Source organism: Pristis pectinata, chromosome 10 (assembly GCF_009764475.1).
Source record: "Pristis pectinata isolate sPriPec2 chromosome 10, sPriPec2.1.pri, whole genome shotgun sequence".
NCBI lineage: Eukaryota > Metazoa > Chordata > Chondrichthyes > Rhinopristiformes > Pristidae > Pristis > Pristis pectinata.
In genome coordinates, this window is record NC_067414.1 from 89,014,804 (window position 1) to 89,038,038 (window position 23,235).

The 23,235-nt window shown below is 42.6% G+C and overlaps 1 protein-coding gene across 2 annotated transcripts; it reads left to right on the plus strand.

The window, feature by feature from the left end:
* Positions 1–118: 118 nt before the first annotated feature.
* ttl (tubulin tyrosine ligase) lies at positions 119–22,897 on the plus strand. Of its 2 annotated transcripts, none has more exons than XM_052025270.1 (7): positions 119–352; positions 5,042–5,120; positions 7,242–7,474; positions 11,800–11,935; positions 16,353–16,622; positions 18,744–18,887; positions 21,228–22,897. In XM_052025270.1, the coding sequence occupies exons 1-7, from the start codon at positions 316–318 to the stop codon at positions 21,346–21,348; spliced, it is 1,020 nt and encodes a 339-aa protein (XP_051881230.1). In that variant the 5' UTR covers positions 119–315; the 3' UTR covers positions 21,349–22,897. The 2 variants fall into 2 exon arrangements, with proteins under 2 accessions (XP_051881230.1, XP_051881229.1); XM_052025269.1 differs by having other exon boundaries at positions 121–1,082.
* Positions 22,898–23,235: the final 338 nt, after the last annotated feature.

Sequence of the window (23,235 nt, forward strand, 5' to 3'; positions counted from 1 at the left end):
AGTCTGAACAAAACCTCCCGCCCTCCCTCTGAGAATCCAGCCCTTGTTTGCCGCATTCTGGGAGTCGTAGTGAAAGCGCGGGAAAAACTACAACTACCAGAAGCCTTTGGGGGCGAACGCCGGCCGACGCATGCGCCGTGCGTATGCCACGCCCCTCCCTCGTTGTCTCCTCCCCTTTTGGTCGGGATCGATGTGAGGCGTCAGCTGCAGCGGCGGCGACGATGATGAAGCAGAGATCGCGAAGAGAAGGCGAAGGAGGAGGAGCAGCGGCAACCTGAGCCTCGGAGAGGGAGTGGGGCGAGGTCAGGGTGAGGGATGGGACCAGCTGCAAAGCCGGCACCGAGCCCCCGACGTTAGTACCCCCGGAGCGGGCCGCACGGCGTCCGCAGCCCAAGCAGACAAAGAGCAGCGCGTAGGGCAAAGAGGAGACCTCCCCGGCAGAGTGGCGGAGGAGTCGCGCTTACTCCTCCCAGCGTCCGAGCGTCTGCCCTGCGGCTCCGGGCTCGCTGCACTCCCCTCCTGGTCGGCGGCGCAAGGAGTGGCCGGCCGGGCAGTTACCACTAATCAGTGCCTGTCGTGGGGCTGCCACTGGGGCTCCTCGTACGGTTACCATTTTCAGTAACTACTGTGGGCTGCTAGTTGGTGCCCACGTTTGCTAGTTAGTGCCTATCCGCAGGGATGTTTATTTATACTTAGATTTACAGCTTAGTGCCTATCGCGGGGGATGCTTACTCACGCCCAGGAAGGTTGCTAGTTGGTTATCTGGGGTGGGGATGCTCGTTAGTACCCACATGGTTTGTTAGTCATTGCCCAGTAAGATTGCAAGGAAGTGCCTCTTGTGGGGCTGGTGCTTGAGTGCCCATTTGTGAGTCTGGCAGTATCAGGTGGGGGTGCCAGTTGGTGCTAGGTCTACCCCGTTTCTATTATGTACACGTTTGTGCTCCGGGATCGGAACAGCTCAATCTACGCAGAAGTGGGCAAGGTGCTGATCTCCACGGGACAATGGCGGAGACTCAAGAGGGACAATCCCAGGTTCAATCTGATGCTGGGGGAGAGAAACAAGCTGCCTTTCGGGACCCTGGGTAAGACCAGCTCACGAGGGAGAAATTGCATGCATCTTCCTGGCTGTTATGTTTACGATTGGAGATGATACTTATTAAGAAAAAGAAAAAAAAAGTATGCACTGGGAAGGAATTGTGATTTGTCACCCCCAGATCAGTGCAGAGTTGCACTGCAGATCTGGGCTGGGCGGTGTCTTGAGTATTTCATTGGGGTGGCCTTAATGTTGTGTAGTGCATTATCCAAAACCAGGACCCTGGGGGGGGTGGGGGGGGGGGGGGGGGTTGCAACCTCCACTGCACCAAATTTACTGGATCAACTGCACTTGGCTTCATAATTTTCATTCCCCACCCTCCTCCCAAAATGTTTAATAAAATATTTCAATTAATGTAACTAGTGTTGGGAAGGGGGAGGGAGGAATTGGTTTTATGATTAAGACTGTAATAACTTAAAGCAATAGTGGGCATTTTTATGATTTTTTTAACCCTATCTCTGCTGTGCATTGCACTAGATGAGCAAAGATCCCTACAGAGCTTTCTCTGTTGTGGGCCTTCAGAATAAATCTGATTTCAAACCATGCTTTTCTGGGAAGTACTTAGTTAATTTCATTCTTTATATTCTATTAACGCAGAGGTGTTCAATCTTATCTCTTTTTTAAACTCTTTTATCCTCCTCATTTCCCCCCTTCCTCTCTTTCTCCCCCCCCCCCCCCGCCAACTCCGTAACCCTACAACTTCACCTGACTGCTTTGATGCCTCATTGGGCTATGGTTGAAGCAGTGACGGTTATCTTCCAGTGCCTTATCCATGTGGCACTTACACATGTATGAGCTTTGCGTTGGCAGGGGAATAACATCCTCTCTTCCCTGACAAACACTGGGTGTATTTAGAGCTTGAAATCGGGCTGCATCATGCACACTCAGGTCACTTGAAGCATCATCACCACCCGTAATTGTGCTACCAAGACAGGACTGCTGTTTTGTTGCACACCCAGGTTTGCAGAGAGTTTGAAAGGTATAGCTTCAGGAGCTTTTTGACCTGATTATTACATTTCCACAGTTGGCATTAATGAGGCTATGAGTGGTAAAAGATTATAACGAAAGGCAGAACTGGAAGAATTGCCGCATGCCTGTTGATATCTGAAAGGGAAGGATTGCTTATCATTTCAGGCACACCTCTGCAAGCAGACACAGTGCTTGTAATGTGAAAGCACTTAACCCCAGCAGGTGCACAGTGTAAAAGCTTGTAGATGTTATATGCTTTTGTCTAGGAGGTGAAGAAATCCAGGGTGGGAGGTGGGTGGTAGGAGAGTCCATATATTGTACTGAGGGCTCAGTAACCTCTTCCATGTTCCCCACCCCCCTCTGTTTGTGAATTGATAGTGAAAGGTGTTGCAGTCCAGGCATTGCAGTGTGACAAGATGCTGGGTCAGGTCTTGCCTGCGGATTTCCGAGGAATAAGTCACGTCACTGCACCCATGTCCCTCTTGTATTTGCTGCTTCCAAGCCTGGTGATGGGTAGGGGACAATGCTGGAAAAATCTCGTGTTACCTAATGGGTGGGGCAGAGTGGTGATGCTGCATTGCACTCTGGCAGAAATGCCAGGACATTGGCTTTTATTCTTCCAAGTACTCTTACTGCAAAAGGGGAGAGGAAGAGAAAGATGATGATATCCAGATTAGTGATGAAATGAGTAAAAAGGTGAGGTTATATTAATTGCACATTAACAGTCAACTTGTATAAGAGAGGGGCAGTTCCCCATGCCATTACAATGTCTCCTGCAGTTAAAGAAAGGTAGTGTTTTTATTTTAAGCAAAAGGAAGCAGATTATTATCCTGAGCTGGAAACTAGAATTCCTTTCTTTTTCTTCAATTTTTTTCCCCTCATATTGTAAATCCCTCCCGGACAAAGCATCAGTTGTCATACTGGTTAATTGATGGGTTCTCTTGGTTAGCATTTCTGTATCATAATAATAAATGTTTTAGGAACAGCTTCTTCCCCTCCACCATCAGATGGTCTATGAACACTACCCCATTATCCCTCTTTCGCTTTATCTATCTATCGTAACTTATAGTAATTTTTGTCTTGCACTGTACTACTGCCACAAGACAACAAATTTCACGATATATGTCAGTGATAATAATTCTGATTCTGAAATGGGTCGTGTGATGGATGGAATAAATGTCCAATGATTTCGTTCTAGTTGAGCTGCCTTGATTTCCTGAAAACTCTCTAAATCCCATTATATCTCTTCAGGGTCTCCCTACAGTTGTACAGTTACATTGTGCATTAAATCTGAGTCTCTGTAATTATGTTGGCATTAGGTTTGTTTAAAATTCAACACCACTGCTTCTAACCACCAAATTAAGAAAGAACAAGTTCATTTTCCTCAGTTCTAAATACAGGTATTTTGCGTACGGCATGGGATGAAACATGTCAAATTGAGGCCCCATTGATCTTTACAGGTGGATTTAAATAATCCAGTGATCTTGTTTTAAAGAAGAGAAGATTGGTTCTTCCGAGGAGCACGATAAATAACAAGGATATTTGTGCCCATTATCAGTGCCAGACAGTGACAAGCTTCACAAGAGAGGATTAAACCACCGAAACCTCTTTGACAGCACCTTCCTATGAGCTCTACCACCAAGACGCACAAGGGCAACAGGAGCAAGGGGATGCCATCACGTGCAAGTTTCCCTCCAAGTTATTTACCTCACTGACTTGAAAATGTATTGCCATCATTGTCGTGGGTTAGAATTCTGGAGCTCCCTACCTAACAGCACTGTCAACGTTCCTTCACAGTGACTGTAGTGGGTGAAGGAAGTCCTGACCTCCTTGAGGGTATAGGCATCAATACCAGCTTTGATAACGATGCCCAAGTCCTATATTTGAAGGAAAAATAATCTTTGACCAATGTTTATCCCTTAATTGACATCAAAGTTGAGTGAGCTCGGGCTTTTCTCTTTGGAGAGGAGGAGGATGAGAGGTGACTTGATAGACGTGTACAAGATAAGAGGCATAGATCGAGTGGACAGTCAGAGACTTTTTCCCAGGGTGACAATGGCTAACATGAGGGGACATAATTTTAAGGGGATTGGAGGAAGGTATAAGAGGGATGTCAGGGGTAAGTTTTTTTACACAGAGTGGTGGGTGCGTGGAACGCACTGTCTGCAGAGGTTGTGGGAGCAGATACATTAGAAACGTTTAAGAGACTCTTAGACACATGAATGATAGAGAAATCGGGGGCTATGTGGGAGGGAAGTTTTAGATAGATATTAGAGCAGGATAAAATGTTGGCACAACATCGTGGGTCAAAGGGCCTGTACTGTGCTGTAATGTTATCTGTTCTAAAACAGATGTGAAAATAGAATCACAGGAAATGCTAAGCAGGGCAGGCAGCACCTGTGAAAAGAGAGAAAAGCAGAATTAATGTATCAGGTCGATGAGCTTTCATCAGACTTCACACTGTTGCTTTTGGGATCCAGTGTGCAGATTGGCTGCCATGTTTCCTATATCACAGCAGTGACAAAAAAAAGTGCTTCAGGACTATAAGGTGCTATAGAATATCCTGAGGTCAAGAAGAGCAGACTTGAAAGACAGGTTTGCCCACGTTGAGATGAACTTTTATTTCAGTGATTTCTATTTTAATTACTGATGGATTTATAATTGAAAGATTAACAGTATGGGCATTGAATGATGTATTTTTTTTTGCAATGGTTTTTGCTTTTGGTTTCCAGCAGACAGCAAGCCCACAACCACCCATCATATTTTACAATATCCTTTTAGGCCCTTGACTGAGATTAGACAGTCAGCTGAGGTCTGGAATGGGAATTTGCCATTTCTAGCTTATGCAGCTCACTGCCACACATGATGCGTGGTCCCCTTGATCCACCCACAGATACAAATTGGCCTTCAACATATGTGTTTTGCACAGTGCTGTTCATCAGTGAATGATCTAATAATAGAGCTTCTGGTTACTTACAGGTCATGAACCAGGACTCGCACAGCTTGTGAACTATTATCGGGGTGCTGACAAACTCTGCCGTAAGGCATCGTTAGTCAAGTAAGTAAAATGTTTTCTCATGTTGCCTATTGTACTGTGGACACAGTACTTTTTTGAGTCACAGGACTTTCATTCCGGCTGTTGATGAAAACTCGAGGAAAAATTGCTTGTGTTGACGTTGTTTGCGAGAGGTATTTGTGTTTAAATTGGCTGCAGGGTTTTCTAATTACAGTAACACCTACACTGCAAGAACTTCTCCATTGTCTAAAAAGCACTTTGGGATGTTCTAAGGTTGTGAAAGGCACTGCAGAAATGCAGATTCGTTTGCCTTTCTCCTTGGTTCTTGCACCACCTTCATCATATTACATATGACCTCAAAGTTGAGAGAGTTGCCAGTGTTAATGGAAATTAAAACTGACTGTCCCTTCTGATTATGGTATTTCCTAAAACTACTTAAGAAAAGTTTGAAATGGAAGGTTTTCATATTTTTGCCAAAGCTTTCTGGCTACTGTGATACTGAAACTCTACTGTAGCATAGGTGCAGGACAATAGCTCAATGCATGCAGCTCTTTAAATGCATTTCATAGTGGTTAAGGCTTAACCATATTACTCTGCAGGGGTGTTAACTGGACTTTAAATTTGCCTTCTTTTGAAGGGATACAACTGCACGTCCTTCATGTTATGGGGTGAAAGAACATGTCATGTTAAAGATGTTTTACTTTTGCTAATTATTTGTTTTTCTTGGGGGGAGTCTGGTGGGGGTGACAATGCTGCAGCTTGCTTCCCCCATTGCCTTACACACACTCCTGTCTGGATTTATTTAGGTCAGGCCAGATAAGAATGTAAAGTTCGTAAGTGAACGAGATGGGTTTATGGCAGTTTAATAGAATTTTTTGGGTGAATTTTATTATTGATTCCAGATTACTTTAACTAATTGAGCTGGATTTGAACTTGTATGTCCTGATCATTTGAACAGGTCTCTGGAGTGCTGGTTTGGTAAAGTGATCTCCTCTTGCTATTGCACCCCAGTGTAAATATTGATGCATCTGTCTGGGAAATGTGTTAAAACCTGCAGCAACCTGATTGTAATTGATTTGTCTCCTAAACTGTGTCCCCGTAATCTTGTGCAGTGTGAGATCTCTGTAGTAATTTATCAGCTGGATGTCCTCTTGTTCAGTCTTTTTTTTCTTTATCCCCTCCCATCCCTTCTGTGCCACCCACACTTGCCATCTCACTGTTGCTAAATGGACTGTCCAGTGTAGAACAGTGCAGACAGGAAAGAACATGGACTTGATTTCTGGCCTCTGCTGAGTCAGCTGGAACAACGGTAGAAATGTCGCAGTTGCCCTGTGCCTGGGGACTGGGGAGAACTATATACCTACTCCCAATTGTCAACAAGTACAAGCACCATGCATTGCTTGGGGAAACCCCTGACTTGTTCAGTTAGTTTTTACTCAACTTGAGCATTATTCCAATTGCAGTAAAAGCATTTTATAAGCCGGCACACTCTGACAACTGCCATTCTGAGGGAGCAGCTGGGCCAGAGCTTGATTATATGGACACATTTGATTAACTGGCACCAGTCAAGTCCAGCACGTGCTGGGTGACAAACCTTTCACTGTAAACCTATCTTCCTTGTCATTTTAAAAAGATCATCCCTGAGCTTTGCCAGAGGTACTATGTGAACAATTACAACTCGGGTAACAAGTCAATACTGTCAAGCTGGGTGAAAAATGTCAAAAAGAAAGTTAATATTGTAAAACTTATGAGGAAGAGACTAACTTTTTTGTTGGGTGATCATTTTGGTATGACAATGATGAATGACTGGACTTGGGTGCATTAGGAGATGAATTTTCTGGAAATGGTTTATTAATGTAACATGTACTGAGATACAGTGAAAAGCTTTTTGTTTGCATGCCATCCAGATAGATCATTTCATACATAAGTACATCAAGATAGTAAAGAGAAAAACAGAATGCAGAATATAGTGCTACAGTTTACGGAGAAAGTGCAGTGCAGGTACACAGATAAAGTGTAAGGGCCACGATGGAGTAGATTGGGAGATCAAGAGATCATCTTTCAGCCTGACGAATTCATGAAAACTTTCTCTTTCACAAGTGAAGATTCTGCTCAGGGTTTCACAGCTTCTCACGGAATCGATGTACTTTTTTCCAAAAATAGGCTCATCAAGTCAATTCCAGAATTGATGGAATCGTGTACCTGGTTTCCCGAATCCTACGTCATCTATCCCATGGGGCTGCAAACCACAGCGATTCCCATGCAGAACGGAATAAAAGCACAAAGAAATAATGTGAGGACAGATGATCGAGAAGCATTCCTGGCATCTTATCACAAGAGACAAGCGAACGGAGAAAGGAATGTGTGGATAGCCAAATCTTCCGCGGGTGCCAAAGGTAAGGCTTGTGTTTGCTCCCTGTTGAAGAAGAAAGGACTTTTTGCTTTATTTGTGTTAGATTACTGTGTGATGACTTTGTGGTCCGGAATGCTAGGACTAAATCAATGAGAAGAATTCAATGCAGGGAATTTTCACTTCCTTCAGACATGGAACGAAACCTGCAGACGTGGATGCACATTTTAAATTAGTAGATTTTACCTTGGTGGGTTTGGGGTATCCAGGTCTGCTGGTGAAGTGGGTCTAACATAATGTCAAAGGGGTTTGTTCTTTCTTCAAGTTTGAGGGCTAGAGAAACTCAGCAGCCAAAGAAATATGGGAGCAGCCAAGTCAGCATATGAGTGCTGCTTCCACCAATTGTCCCAATACATGCCACAGTACTCCCAAATCTGCCAGTCCTTCCCAGCTACCCAACTTTCCTTTGTTACCAGTCAAACCTGCAGTCTCCTGCTTGCCACAGACCCCGACTTCATAGCTGAGACTTTCTACTGCTGAAACCCTCTCAATTTTTGGAAAAGGGATAAAGACCTGTAAAGTCCTGCTTATAATATCTATAGTATCGTCAGTGATGCCTGCCACCCTCGCCATTCCCTTTTCTCTCTTTTACCTTCTGGGGGAAGATACAGGAGCCTGAAAGTCCAGACGATCAGACTTAAGAACAGCTTCTTCCCCACTGCCATCAGACTTCTGAACCAATCACCTTTCACATCCCCTTCCCAGTGGTGCTACCACATTCTCAGACTCTTAATTCTACCTCCCTCGGTCATTCCATTATTATCACTTCAGCAATTTTCTTTGCACTACTTGAGTTTTGCATGACAACCTTTGCACCATTCTGTTGTTGTGTGCTCATCGCTATATTTATTGCTCTTTTTATTATAACCATGTATTCTGTTTACTCTGAGCTTCATGTGAGCAAGGAATTTCATGGTACCCTGGTATATATGACAATAAACTAATCTGAATCTAGCTGATCATCTTCATAGCGTCGCAGAGGGACACAGCCTGGTTATAGCTCCTCTGAGTCGACCATAATGCACCCATTTACACTAATTCTCTCCTAACCCTTCTTATTCTGTCTCGTGCCCACACGGTTCTACCACTCATCTATACACTCGGGGCAATTTACAGTGGCAAGTTAACCTACCAACCTGTACATTTTTGGGATGTGGGAGGAAACCCACGCAGTCATAGGGAGACTGTACAAATTCCAGTCACGGTCTGAACGTGGATCACTGGAGCTTTGAGGCAGCAGCTTCACTGGTTATGCCACTGTGCTGACTCCTAGATCCAGCACATCCCCAGGCCCCACTATCAGTGCCCACCACCTCCAGTTTCCTGCCTTTGGTTTAATCCAGGACTCCATGTTTCTCTGCAGCAGAATCAGAAGACATTTCAATCCATTCTGGTGCATTCATTAGCAGAGCATTGGGAATGATCAGATACACGTTAATAATGATGGATTTTTGACATGCCAGTTGCAGAATTCAAGGTGGCTGGGGGTGCAGTGTGATGAATATCTCCTTAACCACTAAGATCAGCTGATACTGCAAGGCCTTTCGCTCTCTGGACTACAAGCAGCTTGAGTCATGCTATGTTTTGGGCAGTCTCAATTCATTTCCTTATGGAAGTAAGCTTTTTGAACTTAATGAGCCATAATTTGACAAAATTAATCAGGGAAGACATGAAGGTGGCTGGTGTGGAACTGCAAAATTGTTGCTCTGAAGGGGAGAGAGGTTTATTCTAGCTTTAAAGTGCTGCAGGCTACTGAGTTTAACATCACCAGTGGATGTTAAAAGCATTCTGATTAAAGACCTGAAAGGCAAGAATTCATTTAAATGTCTTGATTCAAGAGCCCAAAGTTCATATTTAATTTTTCCACATTTCATATTTCCTTACAGTGTAGAAGGCCAGTTGGCCCATCGAATCTATGCCAGCTCTCTGAGAAATCCCATCAGCCCCATTCCCCCACTAATTTCACTGTAATCTATTCTCTGTCTTACGCCCATCAAACATCTTTTATTCCTCCACCTCCCCCCACCCCCCCCCCCCCCCACCCCAATTCACCTACCACCCACGTTCTGGGGGTAATTTGCATTAACTAACTAACCTGTCAACAGGCACGTTATTTTGGAACCAGAGTACAGTGGTATTGGGTGGGGGATGTTGGCGAGAAGGCTGCAGGGAGAACATGCAAACTCCACACCATTAGAAGCCAGGATCAAACCCAGGTCCCCAAAGGAGTGAGGCAGTGGCACCACCTGCTCTTACCTTCTGTGTTGCTCTATCTATTCACCACCAGGCCTTTAGAGCTTTTACCCTCAATCTGGAAACTTTTTACAAAATAAACTTTATTCATAATAAAAGACAAACTATATACAATTACAAAACGGTGCAAACCTTTACATTCTTGTACAAATCATTCATTAGTGTTACCTTTTTATATAGAAAACAGCACCGATGCCACACGTGTGGCTCCCTGGAAGCTACCCGGTCCCTTATTTACAATATTTAGGGGCTTTCTCCCTATCCCTGCCCCTCCCTCTCCAGTGGCAGAAGAACCCTAAACTGTAGTCCTTCCCCACCGAGCCTTTGCGTTGGCTGCGCCCAGCTTCAGTGCGTCCCTCAGCACGTACTCCTGCAGCCTGGAATGTGCCAGCCGGCAGCATTCCCCTACGGACATCTCGCAGTGCTGGAAGACCAACAAGTTTCGGGCAGACCAAAGGGCGTCTTTCACCGAGTTGATGACCTTCCAGCAGCAGTTGATGTCCATCTTTGTGTGTGTCCCCGGGAACAGCCTGTAGATCAGAGAATCCTCTGTGAAACCTCCCACCCTGCCTGCAGTTGCTTTGTCCAAATACAACTTGCCTCTTAAAGCCTAGCTCTTGCCCGTTGTTTGCAGTCACCTCATATAGTTGGACTGACTCCCAATTATAAATTGCCTCGGGATCTTTTGTTTTGAACAATGTTCTAGAAATGTCTCTCCAGCATTTACATCTGCGCATCAGTAAGTGGGAATCACTAGTAAGTGATGAGAAATCGGGACACTGGCCTATATTTTATGCGCTCAAACCTCCTGGGCTCTGAGACTAAATATGGGTGAGATCAGCCAAGTGAATTAGACCATGTAATTTTCTACTCATTTTAACTTAGTACTGTAGCTGATGTTTATGGTGTTTAGTGGTTGAGTCGTCTTGCCTACACTTACTTTTACAGCTTTGGGTTTTTTGAGTTGGTGTTTTTTGTACTGATATTTCAGTGTTCCATCAGCATTTTGCCTGTTTTTTTTAAGATAAAGTGTTTTAGGTGGTCCTTGAAAGGGACATTACAAAGAATTTTTGCTCTGTGCTATTAATATTCATGCCTGCCTGTATTGGTTTATTATTGTCACTTGTACCAAGGTATAGTGGAAAAACTTGCCTTGGATACTGATTGTACTGGTCAATTCATTACACATTGAGGAGGTACAGAGTGCATTGATGTAGTACAGGTAAAAACAATAACAGTACAGAGTAAAGTGTCACAGCTACAGAGAAAGTGCAGTGCAATAAGGTGCAAGGTCACAAGGTAGATCATGAGGTCAGATTCCATCTCATCGTATAAGGGAACCATTCAATAGTCTTATCACAGTGGGGTAGAAGCTGTCCTTAAGCCTGGTGGTACGTGCCTTCAGGCTCCTGTATCTTCTACCTGATGGAAGAGGAGAGAAGAGAGAATGTTCCAGGTGGGTGGGGTCTTTGATTATGGAGTTGGATTTGATTATGGAGATGTAGTTCTGGAAAGTAAGCAGTATGGTACAATCTCTTAAGTGCCTTTAACTATGAATGTAGCTCAGTTGCCTCTGAAGCTTGACACACTACCTTGGATTTAATCATATTCTAGATGAAAAGCATTGTTCATCATTGAGCGCTGCATTGATGGAAGTGCTATCAATGATGAGATTTTAAACTGCACATATCTCTGTGACTGTGTATCTTGGCTACTATAATCATTGGTCATAGAATTATACAGCACAGAAACAGGCCCTTCGGCCCAGCTCATCCATGCCAACCAAGTTAGTCCCATTTACCTGTGCTTGGCCCACATCTCTCAAAGCCTTTCCTATGCATGTATTTGTCCAAATATCTTTTAAGTGTCGTAATTGTACCAGTCTTTACCACTTCCATTGGTGACTAAACTCTGACTTGGTATTGAATACTTTGAGAACTCTCAGATTATAATCTTCCTAAATAAGTTCTTCCTTAACCTAGTCAGAATAATGGATGCTTTGATTCTATATCCTGTACGTATTTCCATTGGAACTGATATATTAATATCTCTCTTCAGGTGCCGGGATTTTTATTTCTTCTGATGCCAATGAATTGTTGGACTATATAGATAATCAAGGTCAAGTTCATGTGATTCAAAAATACCTCGAGAGACCATTACTGTTAGAACCAGGACATCGCAAATTTGACATAAGGTTAGTTTCTGAAATTTCTTTTTCTAGATGACTTTCCTTCCCTTTGCCGTGATCCTGCGAGGTAGGAAGGTGAGGAACTGTTTTCTGTTCGTCGGAAGTCTCTAAGTTTTGTGAGTAATCCTCCTTCAACACTGTTACGATTTGGATGTTTCCTGTTTATTTGTGGGAGCGTTTGTAGCAGCTTCTGTGAGCTATCCGTATCTCTCAAAATCCTCCCATTTATTGCATGATGAACCTCACCAAATGCATTACCTCCTGTTTCCCTGAACCTCTCTGTCAAATTGACCAGATGGTTTATTATCATCCAAAGTCAAAAGGTTGTGTCCTTCCTGTCAACCACACCACTGATTTTTCTCATTTACAAACTTTTTTAATTGATCTGTGGGATTTTGGTGGTGTCAAACTGGCAGATTTATGCTTTTGGCTGTTAATCTAATTAATCCTCCAACACAATTTTATTTCACCTTTTTGTGGATGTCACGCAGTAGGATAACAAATTTTCCAGTGTACCCGGTCAATTTTGAGAATGTGGGAAATGGGGTCCCAGTGAGTTTAAAGGGAGTGCAGGAAAGGGGCCCCAGTGAGTTTAAAGTTAGTGTGGGGAAACCAGGGGCCCCGGTGAGTTTAAAGGGAGCCCGGGAATTGGGGCCCCGGAGAGTTAGGAGCGGAGGAACCGGGGTCATGGTGAGGATGGGAATCAGTACCTGGTGAGCCAGAGGATGATCCATCAGGATTTTCAGATAATTGGGTAGCAGATTATCAGAGTTTTATTGTACAACAAAAAGCAAGGAACTGAGTTCTGAGCACTGTGGAACCCCACAGATAATAGTCTGTCAGTCACAAAAAAAACTGTCAATCACTGCCCTCTGCTTCCTGCCACACTAACCCATTTTGATCCAATTTGCCATTTACCCTTGAATCCCGTGGATGTTTTCCTGTTTTCACCAAGCTGCCTTGCGGGAAACATCTTGCTGAAACTGCAATGTCTTGCTCAAATGCACTGGCCTCATCATATTCAGTGTTTGCTTTAGCTTTCCAGCATATATTTTTAACTGAGTGAAACAGACCAGTATGGTACCAGGTTTGGTCACCTTTCTGGTCTTAATTACCTAATCTTGAGCACTAAAGTTTAATTTATGTTCTAGGTAGATTTGAACAAATCTTATCCAAGGCAGAGGTGGGGTATCAACTATCGTAGAACAGTTAATGCTCAGAAGTCTTGTGCCAGCTCTTGGTAGGGCATTCCAACAATCCCATTCCCAGCAATTTATGCTTTCCTCAATTCCCTTTTAAAAGTCTTGATTGTTTCATCATCCTAGTGGGCTGTAGATCATAACCACACCTCTTTTAAGAGTTTTTCTTCATATTAACATCAGTACACCCACCCCGCAACCCCCCCCACCACCACCACCACCAGACCCTGCCCATTAGTTTAAATGTGTGTCCTCTTGGTCCTTGAACCATCTGCCAATGGGAGCAGCTTCTTTCTATTTATCCTCTCCAAATGCATCATGATTTTATCCACTACCATCTAATCTTTCAACCTTCTTTGCTCCAAGGAATACAGTTTTGTTTTCTCCAGTCTAACCTTTTGGCTAAGACTTGACCTCAGTGCCCAGATGAAGGAAGAATCTTGGTCAGGGTTCCTACTCTAATTTCTGTGTATTGATTATGGAAAATTGTGGAACTGGGATTGGTTTATTATTGTCACTTGTACTGAGGTACAGTGGAAAAACTTGTCTTGCATATCGTTCATACAAATCAATTCATTACACAGTGCATTGAGGTAGTACAAGGTGAAACAATACAGAATACAGAATAAAGTGTAACAGCTACAGAGAAAGTGCAGTGCTGGCAGACAATAAGGTGCAAGGTCATAACAAGGTAGATTGTGAGGTCAAGAGTCCATCTTATCGTACTGGGGAACCATTCAATAGTCTTATAACAGCGGGATAGAAGCTGTCTTTGAGCCTGGTGGTACCTGATGTCAGGTTTTTGTATCTTCTGCCCAATAGGTGAAGGGGGAAGAGAGAATGTCTCGGGTGGGTGGGGTCTCTGATTACGCTGGCTGCTTTACCGAGGCAGCAAGAAGTATAGAAAAAGTCCATGGAGGGGAGGCTGGTGTCCGTAATGTGCTGAGCTGTGTCCACAACTCTCTGCAGTTTCTTGCGGTCACGGGCAGAGCAGTTGTCATACCGAGCTATGACTCATCCAGATAGGATGCTTTCTATGGTGCTTCTATAAAAATTGGTGAGTGTCAGAAGAGACATGCCAAATTTCTTTAGCCTCCTGACGAAGTAGAGGTGCTGGTGAGCTTTCTTGGCTGTGGCATCTACATGGTGGGACCAGGACAAGCTATTGGTGGTGATCACTCCTGGGAACCTGAAGCTCTCAACCCTCTCAACTTCAGCACCATTGTTGTAGACAGGAGCAAGTGCACCCCCACCCCCCAAAAAGTCAATGACCAGCTCTTTTGTTGACATTGAGGGAAAGGTTGACACCATGTTACCAAGCTCTCTACCTCCTTCATGTATTCCAACTCATCGTTATTTGAGATACGGCCCACTTACCGTGGTGTCATCTGCAAACTTGTAGATGGAGTTAGAGCAGAATCTGGCCACGCAGTCATGAGTGTATAGGGAGTAGAGTAGGGGGCTGAGGATGCAGCCTTGTGGGGCACCAGTGTTGAGAATAATCGTGGTGGAGGTGTTGCTGCCTATCCTCACTGATTGTGGTCTGTTGGTTAGGAAGTCAAGGATCCAGTTGCAAAGGGAGGTGTTGAGTCCCAGGTCTCAGAGTTTGGTGATGAGTTTGCTTGGAATTACAGTATTGAAGGTGGAGCTGTAGTCAATAAACAATAGTCTAAAGTAGGTGTCGTTACTGTCCAGATGCTCCAGAGATGAGTGTAGGGCCAGGGAGATGGTGTCTGCTGTAGACCTGTTTGAGCATCACCTGAGCTTGGACTTGTCTAGTGTCCAGCCTGCAATTTAGCAGTTTTCTATCAAGTTCTAACTAAGTTTGCACATGAACAATGGCTATTAAAGGGCTGTTGGTGTTTGCAGATCTCCACTCAAGTGAATGCAATTGCCCTCCAAACTTTCAAAACTCAGCGGTAGTTCAGAAGGTTGTCAGCTAATACTTCAAAGACCTGAGCACCAAGTCTAAGCTTCTGCTTCAGAGTAGTGATTGAATGAAGGGCCCCTCTGGCAGTTCAGCACCTTTTTTTGCTCCTACCCTCTCAGATGTTGTAAAATCAAAGTCATGCTGCGTGCCCACCAAGTCTGTGCCCTTGAGCACCCATTTACATCCTACACTAATCCCATTTTATTCTCCTCGTGTTCCCATCAACATCCTCCAGATTCTACCACCCGCCTACACACCAGGGGCAATTTATAGTGGCCTATTAACCTACCAAATCGCATGTTTTTGGGATGTGGAAGGAAATAGGAACACCCGGGGTGGGGGGTGAACCCACGTGTCATAGGGAGAGCGTGCAAACTCTGCACAGACAGCACCAGAGGTCAGGATTGGACCTGGCTCACTGGAGCTGTGAGGCAGCAGCTCTAGTATCTCTGCCACTGTGCTACCCCAGCTACATGTCAGAAGATCCACCGACATTATTCAAACAGCAGCTGAGTTTTCCCCCTTGTCCTGGAGAATATGAATTCTTCAGTCTATACCACTGGGCAGCACAGTGACCCAATGCTTAGTTGCTGCTATCTTACTGCTCTGGAGATCCTGGTTTCAATCTTGACCTCTGGTGCTGTCTATGTGAAGATTGCATATTCTCCCTGTGACCGTGTTGGTTTCCACTGGGTGCTCCAGTATCTTCCCACATCCCAAAGATGTGTTGTTATGTTAGTTGACTACTGTAACTTGCCCCATTATTGTAGTAAATGGCAAAAGAATGAAAGGGGAGTCGCTGGCATGTGTAAGAGAGGGAAAAGTTGCAGGATTACAGGGAAATAAGGAGAGGGAATGGGACTAATGGGATTGCTTCATTGTGAGCTGGGATGACCTGGTGGGTTGATCTGCTGCCTCCCATGTTACAGTAAGTACGGGATCATTATTTCACTACAAGTTGTGGCACGTTACTCTGCGCAAAGTTGGCAGCTGTATTACAGCTCCTTGGAAGTACTTAAGCCACTTTAAAGCACTTTTGGAATGTTCCGGGAACATGAAAGACGATATATAGTTTCTTTTCTGGAAATCTGCAAAGTAATAGATTGGAAAAGCAAGAGTAGCAGATACCAAGTTCTGAGGAAAGGTCATTTATCTGAATTATTAACTCTGCTTTCCTCCTCATAAATGCTGCATGACTTATTTATTTTCAGAGAACTTTGTATTATCTGCAGCTGTCCTGATGTACCATCCTTATAGTATGTATGTTTTTTCTTTCTCTCCTTTGTGTTTCCAGAAGCTGGGTACTTCTTGACCATCAATATAACATTTACCTCTACAAAGAAGGAGTATTGCGAACTTCTTCTGATCCATACAATAGCACTGATTTTCAGGATAAAACTAGTCACCTGACAAATCATTGTATTCAGAAAGAATTCTCCAAGAATTATGGAAAATATGAAGAAGGCAATGAAATGTTCTTTGAAGAATTCAATCAGTACTTAATGAACACTCACAATGTTAACTTGGAAAACAGTATTTTACCACAAATCAAGCAAATCATAAGGTGCGTTTCTGGCTCTTCTGAACTCCAGCATTTTTGGTAATTAGAATTCTGTAGGCTCTCATTAGTTTTCTTTGAATTGGGAACCTGTGAATTTAAATGACCAGAAAACAGTATGCACCCAAATTTCTGATACTTGTGGCTGGGAATGCTCAGTAGTAAAATGATCTTTCAATATATCTTGTTATTAACTGAATGAAAAAGGATTTTGTTTCTACTGCTTTTCTATAATTATAAGAGCTTGTGGACAAAATTGATGCAGGTTTACATGATAAATCTTCCTCAGCCTCATTAAAGGTACAGACCTCACTTACCAGCATAAGTTTGTACCTTGAGTGATTGTGTTGCTTGAACCTGAGAGAAACTTGACATTGTATGTGCCTGTTTTTAGAGCTGAAATGTACAGTAACTGTCCATTGCCTGTCATGAACTTCACAATACATGATCATAGAAATCTCAGGAGACTTTTAGGCTATTATCATGGTATGATACGGTACAGAAATAGGCCCTTTGGCCCATTAAGTCTGCACTGACCATCAAATACTCAGTTACACTAATCCTATGCTAATTCCCATTTTATTCTCCGTGTACCTGTCAATTTCCACTACAATCCATCACTTGGCTACTCAAGAGGCAACTTACAGTGGCCAGTTAACCCACCAACACCCACATGTGGGAGAGAACCTATGCAGTCACAGGGAGAATGTGCAAACTCTGCATAGACAATACCCAAGGTCAGGATTGAACCTGGGTCACAGGACCTGTGAGGCAGCAGCTTCATCGACTGCATCACTCTTTTGCCTTGATGTTAGTCCTTTATTCTTATCTCATTTCATTGTCCCTTTTATTTATTTTTTTCCTCAGTAACTGAGTGCAAATTATTCTGTATCCTATTAACCTTGTTTGATGTTTTCATGCTTCTCAGTTTCTGTTTGGTACTGATTCATCAGCCTGTAGAAATAACCATTCACTTCTAAACCCAATATTTTGAAAAAAAAAAATATTGTTTGATCATCCTTAACCAGCCCCACACAGCGGTATACTGTAGACAATAAATGAAGAGGAAAGTCCTTGACCTCTCATTTACATTGTTAGATTCTGAGCACTTGTCTGTGTTCGAAAATCTATTTAGTTGAATTAGTGAGAGTTAATAAAGGTGACAGTGGTGAATGCAAGGGACAAGATTAGGGATTTAAGTAGGGTGCATTTTGAAGTGTTCAGACACAAAAAGAAGTTTGAGGTAGTATGGGCTGAAGAAAGCTAACAGCTATTCATGAAAGCCGTGCAGAACAGATCCTGCAGAACCTCACTGTTCAATTAGTAATGCCTATAGGCAACAAATAATGTGGTCATCGTAGCATTTTATGCTGCAGCTATAATAAAGAGCTTGTGATGTAATGAAGTTTGGCTGATATTACTTACCAACCACAATTTTTTCCTTTCCCAAGTTTGTTGCCTTGTCCCCATTTCTTGAGGGGAGAAAGAATGAAGGAATGCTTCCATAAATTTTTGTTTTTAGCGAGACCCGCAGTTCATGGGTATCCTTTTGATCGGTCTGGAATTATTGGCAGCTTTCTCTACTAGGGGCCTGGTAGAATTGTCAATTCTGGTTGGATGTGTTCTTGAAGATTTGATTATATGACATCCCACATCAAACCAACCAGCTCCTGCCATTGATCTGTTCCCTGGGACTAATGGGACAAGAACCGTTTACTGCCAAAATGGATTACTCTTGAATATGTGGTGAAATAAATCTCCCCCACCCCCCACCATCCCAATCTCCAATACTTTTGTAACTAATGAATAGAATGTTCAAAGAAAGTGTTTAATTTTTGTTCCTTTCTGCTGTTTCTCCTGCGTTGCTTGCACATCTGAGAGATTGGTCTTCAAAATCTGATGATTCGAGGTTAATGTTTTAGGATTGGCAACTCCAGGTCCGGATGAGAATTTGCTGAATGCCAATCCACTACAGCATTAGACAAATTAAGGATGTAAATTTGACATCTCTACTAAAACTCTCAGTTTTATTCTAAGGCATAGAAGGGATGGTTGGGGATAGGGGGCTAGGGATTCAATTGTGTCTTATGACCTTATGAGTGCTAAAATTTCTGTCTTTATCTTTAGGAGCTGCCTAATGTGCATAGAACCTGCAATTGGCACTAAGCATCTCCCATACCACAGCTTTCAACTGTTTGGATTTGACTTTATGGTTGATGAAGATCTCAAGGTCTGGCTGATTGAAGTGAATGGGGCTCCAGCCTGTGCCCAGTAAGTTACGGATTTCCTAAAGAAGTTTTATGTGGTAGTTCATTAATATGGCATGGCTGTTTATGTTTACAGCACTAATCCAATACTAAGTTTCGAGCAACTCAATATTCTACTTATGAAAGGTCTTGAGTAACTTTGGATTCACTTCATGGAACATTTCAAATGTTGTTGACACGTGTTTTAATTTTGATGAATAGAAGATTGTTGATTGTTTCAAAAAATAACATTCTTTGAAATGTATTAGGTCAGAATGGTGACAAAACCCCACCATTAAATATATACATCAAAGATCTTCAGATTGCTAACCAGTCTAAAGTCATCCTTGAAGATGTGGCATTTAAAATATTTTGCTCAGTATTGAGAGAATCTGTGTCCCTGGGCTGGCAGTTATATAATGTGTTTGAAATGAGTTGACTCATTGATCTCTGGCACATTTTCTGGGTTGGCACTTAGATGGGCTTCGCTCTAAATGAGCCACGCATGACCTCTATCTGTTTGCCTTTGGGCAAAAGTCATCCTCCAGTGCATCGGATTTATTAAATAGCTCGTCCTCTGCCTTATCCCATGGTTTGAATAGTGGCTAGATTGTTAATCTTATTCTATGTGGAAAGATCACCATCTTTCATGACTTCAGGATATCCCAAAACACCTGATAGGTAGTGATCACTATTGTAATAAACAGTCACTCACTATGCCTAGCCTTAACCCTCCATACCATGGTCAATCCAAAAAATTCCATTGATGATACTGTTAAAGAATGCCTGTACGAGGTCTATTTCCTTGGGAATCTTCTATTTTGGGGATACAGTGCACTTCTCCATCTTCTCACTGTGCCTTGGCAGTCTTCATTTCTTTTGTATGTTCAGTAGACTAATTGAGATGTGGCCTAATGTTATACTGCACATATTGAGAAGCCAATGCATTGAGCTTTTATGGTATGATGGCCTGTAGTGCTTTTGGCAATCTGATCTATAACCTGAGTTATATTGCATTTTCACAACGCAGTATTGAAAATGAAATTATTTGGATGTTGAGGAGACATAACTTACCATCTTAGTGGCCATGCAGGCAATCCCCAGATTACAGCAGTGTTCCATTCCTGAGAACTGTTTGTAAGTCAGAAATGAACAGAAACAGAATGATGGGAGAATAAGCAGGCGCGGTAAGAGCAGTCACCAGCTGGCTTCATTGATGGAGTGAGTCTGCTCAGCACTCCCGGCTCAGCTTGACCCCAGCCCCCAATTGTTGTAGCTCTGGGAGTGGGAGGCAGAGAAGGCGCGTGGAAATGCCCTGCTCCTACCTGGCGGAAGATGCCTGCAGCAGCTGGCAAATCCATGCCACTGGCCTCCCAAACACTTGTTCACGTGTACAGGGTGTCCGAGCCGGGTGTTTGTAACCTGGGGAGGACCTGTAGGTTGGGAAGGGGGAGAGGTGCAAAGGGAGCTGACTGCCCTTGTGCATCAGTAAGCGTGCAGGTGCTTGTTTCAACAAGGCAACTTGTATGCTGGTCTTAATACCGAGAGTATTTGACTACAGTAATGTGAATCTCTTCCTGCAGTTGTACACAGCTATGGTGAAGCTGCACCTTGTGTGGAGTTTTTGTCTCGTCTGAGGAAGAATATTCTTGCTATGGAAAGCTGATTGCTGAGATGGCAGGACTGACGTGAAGAGAGAGTGGTTCAGTTAGGTCCATATTTGCTTGAGTATGGAAGAACAAGGGGTGAAATGTAGACAATTCTAACAGGACTGAACAGACTAGACGCAAGAAGGATATTTCTTATGGCAGGGGAGTCCAGGACCAAGGATCATAGTCTAAGGATAAGCCATGTAGGACTGAGATGAGAAATTTATTTTCCTAGATAATGGTGGAATTCTCTACCATTAAAAGGCAATTGAAGCCAATCATCAAATATATTCAAGTAAAAGTTAGGGACAGGGAATTGCAACTACATGCTGACCGATGAGATTCCTGTACTAGGAGCTACTTGATAGATCGAACGGCTTCTTTTGTGCCATAAGAATTCTGTGTCATATCTAAAGTGCTTCAAATACAACTAATATAATTTCGAACATTTCAATCAAATTGATTTTGCCTATGAGAGGTTTTATTTTAAAACGCCCTCTCAAGCTGAAAAACAAGTCGGGAAAGGAGCAAAAATACTGTTTAGTTGCTAAAATTGGACGTCTGATGGCACATTTCTAGTTTTTCCTGTCCCTCGTCTTTTTAAAAAAACTTATTTTTAGTGAATATTGAACTCAGTTGAGTTATGGAGGTTTGACTAAGACCATTTCACTCTCTGGATTGCATCTTTGACATGTTTTTGTGTTTGCTGTTTTCAGGAAGCTCTATGCTGAACTTTGTCAAGGAATAGTGGATGTAGCCATTTCCTGTGTCTTTCCATTGAGTGATTCGCCACAGAAGCCAAGCCAACAGTCTGTCTTCATCAAATTAGGAAGTTAACAGAATCTGTCGTAATCTTCTCTTTTCATTTTACAGTCCAATGATATATGTAATGGTATCAGCTGAGCATTGTAAATCATGTAGAGAGATTCTACCCATAAGCAACAATGGTCTGGTGCAGCCATGATGGAACAGCAATTAGCAAATTATGGAATTTTTAGCTAAGGTCGATCACTTGTATAAACCAACTTCTTTTTATGTGCACAGCTTTGAGACTCTTGTTGGAAAAATTACAATCAAGCCTGATAATGGGAGTTGCTGTACCTGGTACATGTTGCTTTAAATGCTGTGGAAATATTACAAACATTTGCTCTGTTTATTATAGGCGATTACCAGGCATTGCACAGTAGTTATCTCGACATAATCTGCTTATGGATTATATGATTAGGATTACTGTTATGGACCTTGAGAGGTTTTATTGAAGTACTCCAGCTTGAATGCTGCGAATTTGGCAAGTAAAGTGTAGGCATCTTGCATAATGTTCCGTGTTCTTCCAAGATCATTCATAACGTGATACATAGAGATGGATATCACTGTGACCACGTATGGCCTAAACCAACTCCTCGATGCACATCTCATGATGTGTATAGTATTGTTTCAGCAGATGTAAATGCTAAGAGCCTTGGAACCCATGGAGGATGCTGTGCACTGCTGTCATTCAAATTATCTACACTGTGGTGTTTTTGGAAATGCAGCTGATATCGAAAGCAAGGAGTTCTGCTTGCATTGTTTTTATTATATTGCAAATACTTGATCCTCTGAGAGGAGTTGGGATAGGGTAGGAGTGGAATTTTAAGCAAATTTTATGGAGGAAGGAAAATCCTTTCCTTTTCTGCTTTTTGTCTTTGTTCCCAAGTTATTGGTGTCACTGTTTGCATTCAGAACTCTGCAGAATGAAATGCACTACCACAAACTCCAATTCATTGTACTTGCACACTATAAAACCATTTACAAAGCTGATAAAGCTTAATATAATATAAATTGGTAGCATGCACTAAATGCATTTGTCCTGATTTGCAGATTATGTATGTTTTTAGCAGGAATGGCCCTCTGAAAGTAATTGATCTTTTTAGTGAGATTTTTATGAACTATTATTTTTTCTATGTATGGTTTTCTATTTTGTTTTCTTGCCAAATTGAACATCTGTGTTCAGATCATCACTATAATTTTAATATGTCATGCCAAATGCTTGAGTATGTTTATAGGTCAATAATTATGTTCCTTCAGTATTTATGGTTCCACTTCCTATCTGAGAGTAAAATTCTGTTCAGTTTTGAAGATGGAGGCATATTCCTGTCTAAAGTCTTAACCATCAGGAGGGAAGCACTGAATGAGTTGATTATCACTCCATTGTTATTAAGGAGTGCAGTTCGAATTGAGTTTATCCCTGGAATATTCCCTTGAATTTCTCTACAGAGTATATTAAAGGGAGTTATCCTGTGTTGCATACTGTGGACAGGTAATTGTAATGACATGTTGCTATTAGTGCATGTTTCTTGGTATCTAACTTCAAAACACAATCATGAGGAATAAACAGAATAGCCAACCACTCTTGCTTGCATTTGTGAATCTCTTGAGTTAATTATTCTTAAAGTAACACTTTGGGAGCCAAGTCCCAGTGGTTTGGTTATACTATAACTTTAGTGTGGGTTAAAAGCAGCAACTTGCACAGATATTTCAGTAGCAAATAAGAAACACAACCAAAGGAGACTTCTATCCATCAGCCTGTGAACAAAGATACCAGTGATTAAATAGCCAGTACATTGCACCGTGTTTAACCTATTTTCTCAATGAGAGGGTTGGTTATGTTCCTTTTTCATGACTTTTTCCAACCCTTCAAACTGCTTCTAGGTTCAATGTGTAAATTCATTTTAAAAAATTATCTTG

Bases quoted from the DNA above. Each gene is read 5' to 3' on its own strand.
- ttl (XM_052025269.1), top strand. From the start codon at position 926: ATGTACACGTTTGTGCTCCGGGATCGGAACAGCTCAATCTACGCAGAA. The intron at 11,936-16,352 runs GTTAGTTTCTGA...TTGTGTTTCCAG, and splicing joins CATCGCAAATTTGACATAAG to AAGCTGGGTACTTCTTGACC. The intron at 18,888-21,227 runs GTAAGTTACGGA...TGCTGTTTTCAG, and splicing joins GGGGCTCCAGCCTGTGCCCA to GAAGCTCTATGCTGAACTTT.